Here is an 18,737-nt window from a genome sequence, read left to right on the forward strand (position 1 = left end):
GATATCATAATTTCTTCAGTGTTTACACATTTTCATTAATCAACATCTAACAAAATGACCACGTCTAACAAAATTATCATTCTGCCATACTTTGCTGAATTGCTTCCAAGTACCAAATCTTTTCGTTGCATGCAGGCTCTTTGAAGACGCTACGGATAAGCTGAATCTCATGGCCTTGGGAGGTTTCCTTTACCAGCTGAAGAAAGCATCGCAGTCCCAGCTTTTCCATTCCATTATGGACACGGTTGACTACTCGCTGGCAATGCCGGGTAATTCTTTCCCCCAAGAGCCTGTGCCAGGAGGTTATCAGAAAACAGCCCAGATATCTGATACCCAGAGCCTGCCTGAAGGCTTAAATCCAGTCTTCAGGATTCAAGACTAACCCTGGCTAATTTGTCGTCTAGTTTTAAGGCAGGATGAGTGTATGTGCGGGTGAGGGGTAGGATTATTCTTCATGAATGGCAAGGCTCTTGCTGCCACTGGCCCTGGGCTAGGTTCTGCTAAGTTTGGGCTTGTGATGTGGAAGTCGTGTGGCTGTTCAGGGTGCAGACAGCTCTCATTAGGGGGAACTCCATCTGCATGTCACAAACCACACCACTCAACTCAGTCCAGTCGACTTGCAGTATTCCAGAATGGATGGGGGAGAGGAAACTGGAAGGAGCAATCGAAGCCTCGTGCCACTTCGGGAAGAACTGCTCTCAGGGCATACCCCTTTCGTGATGGATCGTTTCTCTGTCTTCATTCATGAGGCCAGATAAAGGCCCTCTTCAAGGCCAGACTGGAAGAGGGGATAGAGTTGTACTGAACTGTCCAGTGGTTCCTAACGGGTAGCAGACTACCCATAAATGCAACTGTCCATCAACAGCCCAGGTGGGTGTGCTGCAACCGCAAATACCTTGTCCTGATGAGTTCAGGCAGAGGCCCCGAGCCCTGCGCCAGGTTGGAGGTCCCTTCCATCACAAGGAATCTGAAGTTCTAAGTGTTATATATTTGGCCTTTTGATTCTTACTTCAGATTCTAATTTGAGAACCACTGTCCTTTCTTCACTAGTGTTTAATAGACTTTAAAACCTTGGCTATATAAAGCGAGCCTTCCAGCACCGTCAGACTTCTGGGCATCTCTGAACCCAGGGCAACCATCTGAGCCTTTGGCATTAGAGAAACCAGCAGACTGAGCCTTACAGAAAAGCAATGAGCAGAGTCAGGAAGAGGCAACAGACCCAGGAGGAGGAAGCATTGGCTTTGAAATCAATCAGATATGAGTCAAAATGCTGCCTTCACCATTTATCAGATTCATCGTCTTAGAAAAGTCAATTCACCCTTCCAGCATTCCATTTACTAATCTGTAAAATGGAGTGATTACATTTCTTTCTTCAGGTTTGCTTTAAAAATGGAAATGGTTAAAGGTACAAAGAACCAACACAATGTCTGACGCAGAGTAAACATTCAGTAAATGTCAATGATCAGTATTACTGTCATTGTGAAGTCTATTTGATACCACAAGACTAATTAGAAGCATTTTTGTTGGAAGAGTCTGATACTGATGAGCATTTTGCAGGCTGCAAAGGGGAAGCAACAAGACAGGAGTGAGAAGGGAATGGGGAGGACAGAGGTGACCGTGGCGGAGAAAGTAAGAGGTCAGAGTGGGCAGGGACTGTGCAGAAGCAAATGGAGCAGGCCAGAGAGCAGGTCATTGTGTAGCAGAGGGGCCTGACTTGCTTGGCAAGGGCTTCAGAGGTGCCACAAAGGATTGGCAAGGTGGATAATGACCACGGAGGGTGACAATAGAGACAGTCATGATAATAGCTCAGTGTTGGTCAGGAGGTATGCGCCTGTGTTAAGCATTTTATGAGTACTATTACATTTAACCCTTAAAGTTATAGGGTTAGGTACTATTAGTTCCACTTTCAGAAATAGGTACTATTAGTTCCACTTTTACAATGAGAAGCTGTGGATTAGAGACCCATATCTCTGGCCCAGTCTAACCCAAATACTAAAAGGTGAAGACAGGATTTGCGCCCAGGCAGCCCGACTCCCCACCCCTTTTACTCGTCCACTACATCGTTCTCTCCTATCAGCAAGCACGGCTCACATGTGTCTCGGCTGCCCCTGGGAATGTAGTGGTGAATGGGAGAGGCTCGCCCAGGCCTTGCCGAGTGAACCACCCGTCTCTCTTGAACCCAGTCTCCTCCCCTTTCTTGGTTAGCACTCAGCAGATAATCCTGCTGGTCCGAGAGGATTTGATTTTCATCCTCCATCTGTGCTTAAGCAGGTCAAACTATTTCTGAGTTGGGGCTTTCTGGCTTGTACGGTCTTCTCTTCTCGTAGGAGAAGTTAAATCCACCCAAGACCGGAAAAGCGCCCTGCACCTGTTCCGCCTGGGGGATGCCATGCTGAGGATCGTGCGCAGCAAGTCGAGGCCGCTGCTCCACGTGATGCGCTGCTGGAGCCTGGTGGCCCCGCACCTGGTGGAGGTGAGCGCCGGGGGAGGGGGGCACTCAGGGGACTCCTTCAGCAGAGCCGGCTCTGGGGTCTTCATTTGGGGTGGGGACAAGGAGCACTGTGGCCACAGCACAAGGGGAAGGTTCCCATCACCTGGTCACAAGCATCATGGATCTCTAATTATACCTCTTGGCATCTAAAGAATCAGCCCAAAGGGCAGCACGACCCAGGTCTCCCTCTGACGCTCTCCCTTTACAATGTGGTCAGGGGCCTCACACAGCCAGTTTTCATTCTTTACGACCTGGCACCCACCTGCGCCAACAGTGCCTTCTGCTCCTGCGGGCCTCTCTTTTCTGATACCTAACCATCCTCTGGCAGGACCCTCCAGGCAGGGGAACCATACTTCCCGGTTCTCCTAACAACATTCATACTACAAAAAGCAGTTTGTATGATCAATTATATGGTAATTCTCCATCTCAGCATCTCAGTACATGGTGACTGGCTACTTCTAAATCGGTGGGAAAATGGTTGCCTTGTTTCGCAGTGATGATATTCTTAAAAGCTCTTTAGTATTTTATGTTAGTAGAGATATGTTCTAAAGTATTTGGGGGGAATTTAATTCACAAACCTGAGAACATGCTAGTAAAGAAAGGAGTAGAAAATAATAACTTGGTTATGGAGAAACAGTATATCAGTTGTCTGTTACACAATAATAAACCATTCTAAAAACCTAGTGGTTTAAAATGACAACCATTTTTTTTTATTTAGAAATTAAATGTAACTGGGTAACATTGGTCCATGGGAACGCATAGGTTACAGGTATACATCTCTGTAGCATGTGAACTATTCATTGCGTTGTGTGCCCATCACACAAAGTCAAACCACTTTCTGTCACCGTATATTTGGCCCCCACTTACTCTCCTCTCCCTCAGCCCCTCCCTCCTGTAACCACATCACTTTTGTCTGTGTCCATGAGTCTCAGTCTGTATCCCACCTGTATGTGGAATCATCTGCTTCTTAGCTTTTTCTGATCTACTTATTTTGCTTAGCATAATATTCTCAAGGTCCATCCATGTTGTCGCCAAAGGCAATATGTCATCATTTCTTATGGCTGGGTAGTATTCTACTGTGTAGATGTACATCTTCTTTATCTAGTCCTCTATCGAGAAATACCTTGGTTGTTTCCATGTCTTGGCCACAAGACATGTATTTGTGTATGACAGTTTCTGAGTTTTTCGGGTAGATACCCAGTAGAGGGATTGCTGGGTCATATGGTAACTCTGTTCTTAATTTTTTGAGAAACTGCCGTACTGTCTTCCATAATGGCTGTACCAGTTTATGTTCCCACCTGTAGTGAATGAGGGTTCCTTTTTCTCCACTACTTCTCCAACACTTATTGCCTGTCTTGTTGATAACAGCCAATCTAACGTGTGTGAGGCGGTACCTCATTGTAATTCTGATTTGTATTTTTTAATAGCTAGTGAAGGTGAGCATCTTTTCATCTATCTATTTGTTGTTTGTATGTTATGTCTTCATGGGAGAAGTGTCTGTTCAGGTCCTCTCCCCATTTTTAAATTAGATGTTTGTTGCTGAGCTTTGTGAGTTCTTTATATATTTTGGATATTAACCCCTTATCTGAGCTGTTGTTTGTGAATATCATCTCTCATTTGGTTGGCTGTCTTTTTGTTTTGTTGTTGGTTTCTTTGCTATACAGAAGCTTTTTAGTTTAATATAGTCCTGTTCATTTATTTTTGACTTTACTTCCCTTGCCTTTGGGGTCAAATTCATAAAATGTTCTCTATGGCTAAGGTCCATAAGTTTAGTATCTATGTTTTTTTCAATGTAATTTATTGTTTCAGATCTTATATTTAGGCCTTTGATCCATTTGGAATTAATTTTTGTGCATGGCGACAAACTGTGGTCAAGTTTTGTTCTTTTGCATGTGGCTTTCCAATTTTTCCAGCACCGTTGAATGAAGAGGCTTTCTTTTCTCCATTGTGTGTCTCTGGCTACTTTGTCAAAAATTATTTGCCCATATAAATGTGGTTTTATTTCTGGGCTTTTACTTCTAATAATTGTGTATTTAACTCATGATTCCCTGGGTCAGAAATTTGAGCTGGGCTCAGCTGGGCACTTCTTCCCTTCTCAGCCAGGCTTGGCTGATCTGAGCTGGCCTTACATATCACCTGTGGTCAGCTAGCACGAAGTCTGGGGCCAGCTGCACCAGGATGACCTTGGTGGGGAAGGTTGGACAGAGGGCCTCTCTCATCCTCCTGCAGACTAGCCCCAGATGGTTCACCTGGCATTTTTAGAATTCCAAAGGACAGCAAGAGAACAAACCCCAAATCACAACAACTTTTTAATTCTCTAAGGTATAATATTTGCTATTGTTCAAAGCAAGCCGCACATCCAAGCCCAGGGTCAGGGGCAGGAGGAGAAGATTACTCAGGGGACTGGATACAAGGAGCTCTGAACAATTAGAGCTCTAATGGTACAATTGGCCCACCGCCCTGAGGGACAAATTATACCTCTGATCTTTATGTGTTCAGGGGACAGCTAAGAATGAGACCACGGGCAACTCTAATGTCTTTACACTCTGATGTTCTATACCACCCAGGAAAACTGTCATGTTTCAGAGAAAAGAAAAGAAGAAGAAATTACTAGATAATCTTATTTTTTTAGAAACATTTAAGTGAAATTGGAGTTGCATCGGCTCAGTTTGTTAGATTACTAAAAATACCATTTCATGTGCCGTAGTTCATCTATGAGAATCCCTCGAAATGACTTTTACTTTAACAGAATTGCTGCGTCCACCTCCCTGCTGTGCGGTGGGTTGGGAAAGCCATCACAAACCAGTTTATCACTGGCCTGAAGCTCTGAGGGTGTTCTGTTCTCCTGTGAATCTTGCAGGCTGCCTGCCATAAGGAAAGACACGTGTCTCAGAAGGCTGTTTCCTTCATCCACGATATCCTGACGGAGGTGCTCACCGACTGGAACGAGCCCCCTCACTTTCACTTTAATGAAGCACTCTTCCGGCCATTTGAGCGCATTATGCAGCTGGAACTGTGTGACGAGGACGTCCAAGACCAGGTCAGTGTGTCCCGGTAGTCAGCGTTGCCATCAGCATCGTGGCCAGCTCTTACTGAGTGCGCTGGCAGGCACTATTCTGTGAACTTCATGGAGTTCGCCTTTCCTATAGTCCTAGGTGGAATCTATGGCAAGGGAAGGCAGATCTATTTAGCTGAAGATAAATGATCAGTGTTTGGTGGAACTGTTGGGGATTTGAACCTAGGTAATTGGGCTGTACTGATCTATACTCTTAACCAGGGGTCCCCAAACTACGGCCCGCAGGCTGCATGCGGCCCCCTGAGGCCATTTATCCGGCCCCCGCTGCACTTCCAGAAGAGGCACCTCTTTCATTGGTGGTCAGTGAGAGGAGCATAGTTCCCGTTGAAATACTGGTTAGATTATTGATTTAAATTTACTTATTCTTTATTTTCAATATTGTATTTGTTCCCATTTTGTTTTCTTACTTTAAAATAAGATATGTGCAGTGTGCAGAGGGATTTGTTCATAGTTTTTTTTATAGTCCGGCCCTCCAATGGTCTGAGGGACAGTGAACTGGCCCCCTGTGTAAAAAGTTTGGGGACCCCTGCTCTTAACCATACGCTCAACTGGGAGACACTGCAGCACTTCTCTCTAAGTAGTTTATAAAACAACTAGGTGGTAGATCGCTAAGGACTTAGAACACTCTACCCAACAAAAGAACACAGATTCTTTTTAAGTGCACATTGAATACTCTCCAAGATGGGTGATATGCTAGCCTTGGTACATTTAATAGAATTGAAATCATACAAAGTATGTTTTTCTAGCCACAGTGGAATTAAATTCAAAATAAACAACAGAAAGAAGTTTGGGAAATGCCTAAATATTTGGAAACCAAAGAAACTCTAGAATTCTAAATAGTTCCTGGGTCAAAAAATAAGTCACAGGGAAAATTAAAAAATATCTTGAATGAATGAAAATGAAAATACAACATATCAAAATTGAAGGAATGCAAAGGAAATTATAACTGAAAATGCTCCAAGAAAGATCTGAAGTCAATCATCTAAGCTTTCACCCAAGGCCCTAAAAGAAGAGTAAATCCAAAGTAGGTAAGAGGAAATAATAAAGACCAGAACAGAAACCATCAGATAGGAAAAAGGAAAACAACAGAGAAGTATCAATGAAACTGCAAAGGACAACATCAAGAACAGAAAAGGAAACATCACTGAAGACACTACAGAAATTGAAAGAATTATGAGACTATTACGAGCAACTTTATGCCAACAAAATTGGCAACTGAAGCCAAATAGAAAAATTCCTAGAAAGATACAAACAGCCAAAACTTTTTCAATAAGAAAGAATAAATCCAAGTAGATCTATATCAAGTAAAAAAATTGAATTAGTAGTTGGAAATCTTGCCACAAAGAAATCCCATGCCCTGTAGGTTTCACTGGTGAATTGATAAACTAATTAGGAAAGAAAGAATGCCAGCCTTACACAAACTGTTAGACAATAGTGGAGGAAAGAGCATGCCACGCGCTCTCGGAGCCCAGTATCACTCCATACCAAAGCTACAAGAAAACTACAGAGACCGATATTTCTCACAAAATTAACTCCAAAAAACCCTTTAAAAATTATGAGAGGCTAAATCCAGCAACAAACATATAAAGATCGGACACTGTTGCATATGGAATTTATCCCAGGAGTGTAAGGTTGGTTTAACAGCTCAAAATTAATTAATATAACATCATATTAGTAGAATAAAGGATTGAAACCGCATAATCACATAAATAGATATAGAAAAAAACAGAAAAAATTCAGGACACTTTTTTTTAGCAAGTGAGAGAGACAGACAGGCATACAGGGGCAGACAGACAGGAAGGGAGAGAGATGAGAAGCATCAACTTGTTGTTATGGCACTTTAATTGTTCATTGATTGCCTTCTCATATGTGCCTTTACCGGGGGGCTCCAGCTGAGCCCATGACCCCTTGCTCAAGTCAGTGACCTCTGGGCTCAAGCCAGAGACCATGAAGTCATGTCTATGATCTCAACGCGCAAGCCAGCGACCCCACACTCAAGCTACTGAACCTGCACTCAAGCTGGATGAGCCCATGCTCAATCTGGTGACCTCAGGGTTTTGAACCTGAGTCCTCGGTGTCCCAGGTCTACACTCTATCCACTGTGCCACCACCTGGTCAGGCTGTTTATGTTCAATTAGTTTTTGACAAAGATGACACTGAAATTCAGTACAGGGAAAGGGTATTATTTTCGGCAAATAGGGCTTGAACGTATACAATAAAAATGACTACACTTTTACCTGTCAGTATACACAACAGATAACTAAATATGGATCATAGGCTGAACTATAAGAGCAAAAACTATAAATGTTTCTAGAAAAAAAATATAGGAGATGATCTTTGAGATGTTGGGTTAGGCAAAGACTTCTTAGAAATGGCACCAGCATGATCCACAGAAGAATTTGATGGCGCTCACTTCAGCGGCACGCATGAACACTGAAACAACTCAGAGAAGATGAGCACAGCCCCTGGGCCAGGATGGCACACAAGCTCGTGAACCAGTCCCTATTCTGTGCAGTCCCCGGCATCCCGCCACCCTTTGCCAATGCACACAAACACACGTACAAAAAAAATTGGTGAATTGGGCTTCATTAAAATGTAAAACGTTTGTTATTCCAACACCATTAAAAAATAAAGACAAGCCCAAGGCTGTGAGAAAAAAATTTGCAAATTATATATCTCAGGAAGGATTTAAATCAAGAATACATAAAGAACCCTAAAAAATAAAATAAAAAGACAATAAGAGAAGACAAAAACCCAAGCGAGAAAACAGCGAAGTATTTACAAATGGCTAATTGTAAGCTTAGGAACATTTGCTCAGCAATGTTAGTCATTAGTAAAATGCCAGTTCATGCAATACGACTGCTTATTTAGGAGATTTTTGTGTGGGGGTTCTGTTTGTTCTCTTTCACTAAAATTAACCCAAAAAGAGGAAACGGGAAAATACATCCCCCTTGCCAGAAACTCCCCTGCTTCTTTAAGAAAAGGGTTTTGAATGCCACCGCCACCTCCTTTGCCTCCGCCAGGTTGTCACGTCCATTGGCGAGCTGGTGGAAGTGTGTTCCGCCCAGATCCAGTCGGGCTGGAGGCCCCTGTTCAGCGCCCTGGAAACGGTGCACAGCGGGAGCAAGTCGGAGGTGAAGGAATACCTCGTTGGCGATTACTCCATGGGTAAGACTGCGTGCTGGTCTTAGATCCCGAAACTTTACTGAAGTTCTCTGTTCTGACCATTTCTGTTAGAGTCTTTTAAGGTCTTCTGTGTGTGAGATCATGACATCTGCAGACAGGGTTTACCTCTTTCTTTCCCACTTGGAGGCCCTTCATTTCTTTTCCTTGCCTATTGCTCTGGAGAGAACTTGAATAGGAGTGGTGAGAGTGGGAAGGCTGTGTGGGTGATTTTTGCTACAGAGCATCAACTTTGCCAAGTTTCACGCTGTCAGAGGAAATTGAACAATAGGGAGGACCAGCATTCGGCCGTGCTTTGTCAGCAGGAAATCGGCCAGGTAGCAAGGACACGAGTTCCGCGTCTGGCCCGCAAGCCGGGAGCCCTGAGCACCATCAGGCCCTGCTCTTCCCAACAGACTGGACGAAAGGCTGGGAGACTTCTATTGTTTCACCTATACATATCTGTATCGAGCTAGTTCCTAAAGCCAAAATGAAAAATGTTATCCACTTGCTAGAAAGAAACAGAAAACTATCATAACACAGGGAAATCCAAATTAAGGCAATTGGGTCTGACTGGGAAATGGATGGGCATTTATAAAGCATACCCAGAACCAGGGGTGTGGGGTTAGGTGTCCCCAAGACCATCCCCCACATTCTAAGACCCACCAGGAGGACACAGGATTTGGCATGTAATTATGCTAAGATTCATTACCTGGCCCAGAATTTATTACACTGCTCATAGCTAAAAGGTATTATGGCAACATAGGACGAGCCAGCTTCTAAGGGGGGAGGACAGGAGAATGTGGGGAGTCCCTGTGCAGGCTTCCCTGTGCTCTCACCCTCCCATGAGGGGTCCCACAGAACACAGTTTGCCGCCAGCAGTGAAAAATACAGCAATGTGAGTCTAATGTTTCCGCCCAGGAAAGCACATCAGAGACCGAGCTGAGGGTGGTCCTGGAGGTATCTTCTGCATAGCGTATTCCAGAATTCCAGACTCCCCGGAGGAGAGCAGGTGTTCAGAAGGAACCACATTGTTTGCACAGTCTAGGCACAGTGAACTACCCTTATTGGTTAGCTGTTGCCCGGAATATTCTGAGAGCCAAGTTCCCAGGCTCCAGCCAAAGGCCAACTTTGCAAGCAAGCCTTTCTGACAGCAGTCTCAGTCCCTCTACGTTAACTCTTTTCTGCAAAGGTTGTGAATAAATTAGTATATGCCATCAGAGATTTATCTAAAACCTTCCCTTTCCTATAATTATGTGGGCAGAAAGAAGATTTCCAGGGGCCTATGTTTCACTGCCCCATCAACCTGCACATGGCCTCAGCCCTGCGTTCTGCCAGCTTTGTTGCCATCTCTCCATTGAGCTCATTGTAGGCTTCCTGCAGCTCCCCCTGCAGGCAGAGCTAAGAAGCGCAGCATTGGAGCCAGGCCAACTGTTCATTCAAAAGGCCCTGGCTTTTCTTCACATTTTTCCAAAGCCCCGTGGAAGGTGCTGGGAATAAGGGCAACCTGAAGGGTAAGGTCTTAACTTCCTTAAAATTCTATCATCTTCCTCCCACAGGAAAAGGCCAAGCTCCAGTGTTTGATGTCTTTGAAGCTTTTCTTAATACCGACAACATCCAAGTCTTTGCTAATGCAGCCACTAGTTACATCATGTGCCTTATGAAGTTTGTCAAAGGACTGGGTAAGTGGAGCACTCCTTCTATGCCTTGTGACAGCTGGGGACCCTTTCCTGGATGGCGTTGTGCGGGAAGCCCCAGAGACAGGCCCAGTGACTGCCCAGAGCAAGCAGGCATCCTGGGATGGAAGAAACAGAGCGCTTCCTGGCAGAGCAGCTTGGGGTTGTGGCCAGGGCTGATGGTTTTCATTGTGTTCATGGAATAACCTTATAATGACGTATGTTCTCAATCTATATGTTATTGTTACTTCAACTTCTTTTTTGAATCTTAAAATATCGAGTATTCAGTAGTTGCCTTTATAAAGGAAACTGTTCTTCTCAATGTCACATAATTAGATCTTGAGTTTGAGTTCCCAGCTCCTAAACAAAAATTAAGAATGTTTCCCCTAGGGCTTATTAATCATAAAATCTTTTGGAGTGTAAAAGGTCCCCCTCTTTTGAGGCCTTGCGTATTTCAGGAACTACCTAGCTGATTTTATGCTTAATTCAGGAATACTTTAACCAAATAGAGTCTTGCTCCACAACGTGACTTTCTGTCACAGGTTTTTATATAGCCTGAGTTTACCCATAAAAAAGGAAAGAAGGAGCCTGACCAGACGGTGGCACAGTAGATAGAGCGTCGGACTGGGATGCAGAGGACCCAGGTTCGAGACCCTGACGTCGCCAGCTTGAGCACGGGCTCATCTGGTTTGAGCAAAGCTCACAAGCTTGGACCCAAGGTCACTGGCTTGAACAAGGGGTTACTCAGTCTGCTGAAGGCCCACAGTCAAGGCACATATGAGAAAGCAATCAATGAACAACTAAGGTGTCACAATGAAAAACTGATGATTGATGCTTCTCATCTCTCTCCATTCCTGTCTGTCCCTATCTATCCCTCTCTCTGACTCTTGCTCTGTCTCTGGAAAAAAAAAAAAAAAAAAAGAAGGGAGGGAGGGACCATTAGTTTAACCAAAATTTAGAAGAAACTTAAGCTTTAAAGTTTTGAAAGTTGCACCATGGAGTGCTCTTAGACCTATAGCCTGACATACTTTCAAATAAGGAAAATGTAAGGTTCATAATATTCTTTTTTGTTTTGTTTTGTTTGTTTTTTATAAATAAATTTTTACTAATTTTAATGGGGTGACATCAATAAATCAGGGTACATATATTCAAAGAAAACATGTTCAGGTTATCTTGTCATTCAATTATGTTGCATATCCATCACCCAAGGTCAGTTTGTCTTCCGTCACCTTCTATCTAGTTTTCTTTGTGCCCCTCCCCCTCCCCTCTCCCTCCTTCTCTCCCCCCCCCCCGTAACCACCACCCTCTTGTCCATGTCTCTTAGTCCCATTCTTTTATGTTCTTGCTAAATAACTGACAAATTCCTTTACAAAAGAAAAGTGGATACAAAGAAAGATTTTTAAAAATGTATTAAAAAACAGCTCTGTGCTATATAGAAGCCAAATAATTTAGTGTCTTAATTATAAGAAGACGTCAGTGTCTGACCCTTTGCATTATAGTAGAAGATGCTGTTCTTGTTGAAGAAAACCTCACATCTCCCTAGGTCTGCTTTAACCTCACACTACTGCCATGCCCACAGCTCATTCTGACACCAGAAGTGTGGGTTTTCCTCACACCGAGCAATTCCCTGGGCCACTCACTGGGTTTCCTGCAATTCAATTCTGACACCATGCAGAACTCGCTCAGCCCCCACAGACTGTTAAGGGCTCAGTTCCACGACACTGTCCCCCACTTCAGATGCCAGTCTCAAGTAACTGGTCTCTAGGTTACCCACAACTCCTGGCCAGGCATCGCAGGTTCCCCTGACGCCCCACCCCCTTGGATTCTATTACTTGCTAAAACAGCTCACAGGATTCAGGGAAACACTCACTTACATTTACCAGTTTATTATATATATAATAAGGAATATGATCAAGGACACCAATGAACCACCAAAGAGATACATAGGCAGAGGTCGGGAAGGGTCCCAAGTGCAGGAGGTCCTGTCCCCCGGAGTTGGGGTGTGCCACCTTTCTGGCATGTAGTTGTGTTCACCAACCTAGAAGTTCTCTGAACCCTGTAATTTTGGAATTCTTATGGAGGCTTCATAATGTCGGCATAATAGATCGTTAAGCCTGACCAGGTGGTGGCGCAGTGGATAGAGCATCGGACTGGGATGCAGAAGGACCCAGGTTCGAGACCCCAAAGTCACCAGCTTGAGCGAGGGCTCATCTGGCTTGAGCAAAAAGCTCACTTAGCTTGGACCCAAGGTTGCTGGCTCCAGCAAGGGGTTACTCGGTCTGCTGAAGGCCCGCGGTCAAGGCACATATGAGAAAGCAATCAATGAACAACTAAGAAGTTGCAACGCGCAACGAAAAACTAATAATTGATGCTTCTCATCTCTCTCCGTTCCTGTCTGTCTGTCCCTGTCTATCTCTGCCTCTGTAAAAAAAAAAAAAAAAAAAAAAAAAAAAATCGTTAAGATTCCAGCCCCTCTCTCCTTCCTGGGGGGTGGGGCTGGGGCTGAAAGTTCCAAGCTTCTAACCACAGCTTGGTGTTTCTGGTGACCAGCCCCGTCCAGGAGCCCACCAGGACTGCTTCATTCGAGTAAAAGGCTCTCCTATCACTCAGGAAGTTTCAAGGGAATTAGATCAGGAACCTGGGTCAAAGACCCAGTATAAAACAGGAAGGTGCTCCTGGCCCTCTTCTCACTGAGGAAATTGCAAGGGTTTTAGGACTCTTTGCCAGGGACTGGGGACAGAGACCATTTTATACAGGTCTCTTGTGGGGGGGTTTTGTCGCAAGAGTAGGTTTACAGTTGTGAGTACGTGAAAACAGCCTGTCGTATTATTAATTATTGTATCCTTTTTCATACGAATAACCGTCAACCCACCCGTGCCCCACCCTGTATCTTTTCTGTTATTTCACCAACCTATATTTTATTGAAGAAGCATTGTTATCAGTATCCCGTTGTTCAGTGGGGAAAGCAGTATCTGCTGCACAGGCTCGGCAGCCTGGACGTACTATGGGATATAAAGATGAATAAAACATGCTTCCTGCCTGAGAGAAGCTCACCGCCTCTTCTGGGAAACAGACACATAAATCAGTAATTACAGTTACAGGTAGTAAGATGAATACTCCATAGGGACTAGTAAAGAAAAAAGCCAACTAAGTGGAAACGGACAGGCAGCTGAGAGGAGGGACGGAGGGTAACTCCCGTTCCCCACGTTTCCTACAAGGACTGATGGTGCCCAGAACTAGGCTATCCGAAAAGGAGAGCGGGTTAGGTGTGGAGGGCAGGAAAAAAGTAATGAGGTCTATCATGTTGAGTTTCAGTGAAGCATTCAAGTGGAGATGCTTCTCAGCATGTTAGAAATTTGAGATTTAACTTAAGGAGCCGAGACCTGAAAACAGAGATGCAGAATTATCAGTGTGCACGTGAAGAATATTTAAAACAAGTAGGTCCTGTTGTGTGTGTGTGTGTGTGTGTGTGTGTGTGTGTGTGTGTGTGAATTAAAAGGTGAAATTATTGGTACAGGGCTGGGAGAGGTGAAAACTTCCAAGCCCTCAGGATAGTCATGCTGGCTGTGGAGTGACAGCTCACGTCTCCAGGGGGCGCCATTTGCATAAACTTCTACGTGTACCACAGCAGGGTCAGTAAAAAACTTGGAAATACAGTGCTCAACAAATTAGGAAATGAATTTCTTTTTAATTCTCACTTGGTTATTTCAACGTATTTGACCTGGTCTGTGTTTTTGTGCTGTAAGGTCTGTTCATCTAAACCAGGAGTTTGCAAAGGATGGCCCGCAGGCCAAATCCAAGCACGGATAGGTTTTATAAAGTTTTATTGGAACACAGCCACGGTCATTTGCCTCTGGCTGTTTTTGTGCTGTAAGGGCAGGCTCGAGAACCTGCAACAAAAAACATGACCTGCAAAGCCTCAAGTATTTATTGTCTGGCCCTACACAAAAAAAAGTTTGCCAGCCTGATCTAAAACATAAAAAAATGTTTATCTTTCCTTTTTCAAGGAGAAAGTGCTTCTTTGTCTTCTTCTGAATTTTAACTAATGCCTAGTAATTCTGTCTGTTTACCCACAGGGGAGGGTGCTAGCTGCTATGATTATAGACAATTAGAAACAATTACAGTACCGTGCAATGACTTTATTAAAAGTCGAGAAGTAGGTTTTTTACATGGGAAGAAAAATGATAATTCTCAACTACAGTTTACCTATAGAAAATCTAGAAGCCCTCTACAGATCTATTAAATCTCTAGGCACATTTTTAAGAAAAGACAAGATCGGGCGCGTTCAGGGTGGTATGGCCGTAGACGCTTACATTTTTAAGAAAAGAAAGGAGAAAAATCATTTCAATTCAATTACTAATCTCCATCCCCAAAGCCCAGATGTTCAGAATCGTCCCACGTCCTTCATTTCTCATCACTGTTCATCAGTGCTGAGCACTGGCAGCAAATGAGGCCCTTTTCCAGATGGAGAGAGGCCCGGTGCTTCGTTCCAGCCCAGCGCACGCTGGGCTCCGGCGTCCTCTCCTCAGCGTCCGCCGTCAGCCGTCCACAGCAGGGCCCCGGGAAGTGGGCCAGTGCGCGCTGGTACCGAACGACACTGCTCAGCACGGAAAGGACTGTGGCATGGCAGAATGGGAAGACATGCTCACTGTTTAGTAAAAAAAAAAGGAGTTACAGAACAAAATAATCGCAACCAAATAAGATGTACAGTATGATCCCAGCTGCGATTAGCGTGTACACATGCAGGGGGACAAAATGAATGCAAGGACTTTTCTCAGGGTTGTACAAGTTGGAATGATTCCTTCCTTCCCTTTCGTTGTTGTTGTTTTAGTAGACATTGGGCGAACTGTGCTGTATGAATAAACAGGTCTTCTGTTGTAAAGGAATAAACAAGAGTAAGGTTGTCTGTCTCCCTGTGCTGCCCCTAGGGGAGGTGGATTGTAAAGAGATCGGAGACTGTGTCCCCGGACCAGCAGCCACGTCCCCAGACCTGTGCCTCCCGGCCCTGGATTACCTCAGGCGCTGTTCTCAGGTACGGAGATGCTCACACAGGGCCCGGGCCCTGCAGCCTGCCTCAGAGGATACTTGTGGAACACCTGTGGTTGTCTTTGGGACTTAGATTTGGAGTATGAATTTTTGTCCCATCCCTTCCACGAAGGAGAGAAAGTAATAACAGGATACTAGACCACACCTGTGGATCCTGACATCTTTGGAACGTCTCATTTATTCTCAGAGGAACTACTGCAACCTCTACATTTGTGTCAGGCTTGGAGGGTGGAGTCATGGTTACAGGGTCATGGGAGATCTTCTTGATAGAGCCAAGTGTAGATGGCGGAGTACAGACAGAGAAGAGAGGCATAAAAATGTAAGAGGGGTGTATTCAATCAAGAGTCAGTAGAGGCCCTGGCTGGTTGGCTTAGCAGTAGAGTGTCAGCCCCGTGTGTGGAAGTCCCGGGTTCAATTCCTGGCCAGGGCACACAAGAGAAGTGTCCATCTGCTTCTCCATTCTTCCCCCTCTCCTTTCTCTCTGTCTCTCTCTTCCCCTCCCATAGCCAAGGCTCCACTGGAGCAAAGTTGGCCTGAGCATTGCAGATGTCTCCATGGCCTCTGCCTCAGGCGCTAGAATGGCTCCAGTTGCAACAGAACAGTGGCACAGATGGGCAGAGCATCACCCCCTAGTGGGCATGCCAGGTGGATCCCGGTCAGGCGCATGCGGAAGTCTGTTTCTCTGCCTCCCTGCTTCTCAATTCAGAAAAAAAAAAAAGTCACTAGAGAAATCCAATAAAATCACCTGTCAGTGTGGACAGTGACCTTAATTATGCTCTATTCAGTACTGCTCTGTCCTTATCCCTGTCACATGCCTAGGGAACAATACTCGTCCTTGAAGCCCTGTCCCTCTAGGCTTCAGGGACACCTCTCAGAGAGTTTTCTTACTGTCTTCTCAGGTTGTGTCCCCAGGCCTCTTCTCAGCCCTCAGTGACCATGTTAATCCCATGGCTGTAGAAAGGATACAGGGCCCTGGCTTCCTCCTCAGCTGCCTCCACAAGGCCCCGCGGGACAGGACTGCAGCTCCCTTTCCCTCTCAGGCCCCTCCCTCTCAGTCACTGTGCTCCAGCCGTTCCCCTGCTGCCCCTCAGATGCCCCGCCCATCACACCCAGGGCCATTGCCGCTCTCTCTGCCTGGAGGCCTTTCTCCTCAGATCTCTGTATGAGCCTCCTTATCGTCCAAATCTCCTCTGAAACATCCCATCAGACCAGGGCATCCGTGTCTACCTACCCCCTGCCGACATTCCCCACACACCTCGGTCACTGTAGTGCCACCTGTCCAATTTTTGCTGCAACATTTATGTCAGAAATTGTATTATTTGTGAAAGGATTATTGTAGGACCCACAGGACAGGAGTCGTGGCTGTCTTGCTCACAGCGGTTTCCCTGGTTTCTGGAACCGGACGGGCACAGCAGGCACTGCTGTCATTTGTGAAGAGAGAAGAATCCTCGGGAGTTTGTTTCAGAAACAGAGATCCGTGGGGGACTAGCTCCAGTGGAGAGAGGGGAATAAGAGCCCGGGCAGCCTGTTCGCTCTGCTTCCCTGACCTTCGTCTCTGACCTTGCCTACAGACTCCTCCCTTCCCCCCAGTGTCCGCTCTTTGATGGGGTGGGGGGAAGGCATGTGAAGGAGAATTCAGAGGCGGACAGGTGTCACAGTTCCCTTGGTAGGCTTATAAAAATCTGTAAAAAGTCATAAGCAGTTGAAATGCCGAGAAAGTATTCACTGTGTTTTCCCCCTCTACCTTGTTGTTGCCATTGAATGCCATTTCATCTGCTTCCTGGGCTCAGTGCCTCCTGCAAGCTACCTCCTGCAGCCAAATCACAAACAGCCAGCGTTCACCCTTCACACAGTGGGGGCTGTTCGGTTTTCTCTCCCCTTTCTTGTACTAGGATATCACTTTAGTGTTCTTTAATACCCAGAATATAGCTGTTTCCAATATATAATTAAAATTTGGCATTTTTTTATTTAGTTATTGGCCAAAATCTACAAAATGCCCATGAAGCCAATATTCCTTAGTGGGCGACTTGCTAGCTTGCCTCGCAGGCTTCAGGAGCAGTCGGCGAGCAGTGAGGATGGCATCGAGTCGGTTCTGTCTGATTTTGATGACGACACAGGTATGTTCATTGGTTAGACCAAACCAGGTTATTTGCTGTGTGTACGTATTCTAGGAAGCTTAAGCCATGAATTAAGGGGCTTATATTGTAGAACATGAATACTCACCCATTTATGTTACTGTTTATGATTCTAACATACCATATTTTTCACTCCATATGACGCACCTGACCATAAGACACACCGAGGCTTTTAAGGAGGAAAATTAAGAAAAAAAATTCTGAACCAAATGGTGTGTTAAAATATTTAATAAAATACCATATTTTTTGCTCCATAAGACACATGGGCATTTTCCCCTCCACTTTTGGGGGAAAAACTGCATCTAATGGAGTGAAAAATATAGTAATAAGTCTATCTAAATTTTCCATGGATTCTCCAAAAACACTTTACAATTGATGCTTCCATGCCCATCTTTTTTAGAGGGATGCTTCCATCTAAAACCAGTGCAGATTTGCAGATTCTGCTAAATATAATTTCCAGCTCTGAATTTTCTTGAATTTAGCAAATTGGAATGTGGCTGTATTGGTGCACTGGTACTTAAATTGGCTGGTAATTGTCTTTAATTCCTTCTAGGAGACACAATCATTATATAATTACTTCCTGCAGGACCATTTGGTTAGAGACTGGGGAAATTAAGCCATTTCTGAAGAGAGAATCTATTTGTGACTGGTGAAGCTGAAGACTCATTAAAAGCATAAATTTGAAAGAATGTGTTTCAGATTAGTTCCCTTGTAATTTCCTGTGAATTGGAGTTCAAGCTAGTGACTTTGACTAGTTTTCAGATCGGTTAACTCACGCTCCTACTTGCTGTCTTCTGTCTCAGGCAACCCTGTCCTGTTTCTAGATGTAGAAATGGAAATGGTACCCTTAGAGGGGTCTAATACCTGGGAATGGTTGTTCCAAACCCTTGCAAAAGACTTTTTAAAGATGGCCTTCTTAAATTTGCTTTTGTGTTTTATATTTTTCTCTTTTTTTATTTTTCTATTACAAATTCATTTATGGGAGTGACTAGATTTACAGTTTTTCATAGAAGTTATAAACAGTAAAACCTCACTAGCTCAAACTAGTTATGAAGAAATATAAAAATACCTAAATAAAATATTAGAGATTGGGTAGCTGTTGCCTAATAGGAGTTTCATTTAAATGACTGATTAGAATAATTCTTATTTAG

The 18,737-nt window shown here is 44.5% G+C and overlaps 1 protein-coding gene and 1 non-coding gene across 4 annotated transcripts in view; both read left to right on the top strand.

The window, feature by feature from the left end:
• The window catches only part of ARFGEF3 (ARFGEF family member 3), a 157,867-nt gene that overhangs the window by 113,960 nt on the left and 25,170 nt on the right, over positions 1-18,737 (top strand). For all 3 annotated transcript variants that reach the window (XM_066248587.1, XM_066248588.1, XM_066248589.1), the window contains 7 exons: positions 136-269; positions 2,328-2,473; positions 5,352-5,531; positions 8,591-8,735; positions 10,289-10,411; positions 15,334-15,437; positions 17,424-17,568. In XM_066248587.1, the coding sequence (XP_066104684.1) occupies positions 136-269; positions 2,328-2,473; positions 5,352-5,531; positions 8,591-8,735; positions 10,289-10,411; positions 15,334-15,437; positions 17,424-17,568 (977 nt within the window). The remainder of the gene's footprint in view (positions 1-135; positions 270-2,327; positions 2,474-5,351; positions 5,532-8,590; positions 8,736-10,288; positions 10,412-15,333; positions 15,438-17,423; positions 17,569-18,737) is intronic.
• LOC136316517 (U6 spliceosomal RNA) lies at positions 7,972-8,077 on the top strand. Its single transcript, XR_010727747.1, has one exon. It is a non-coding gene; the product is annotated as a U6 spliceosomal RNA (small nuclear RNA).

Source organism: Saccopteryx bilineata, chromosome 12 (genome assembly GCF_036850765.1).
Source record: "Saccopteryx bilineata isolate mSacBil1 chromosome 12, mSacBil1_pri_phased_curated, whole genome shotgun sequence".
Lineage (NCBI taxonomy): Eukaryota > Metazoa > Chordata > Mammalia > Chiroptera > Emballonuridae > Saccopteryx > Saccopteryx bilineata.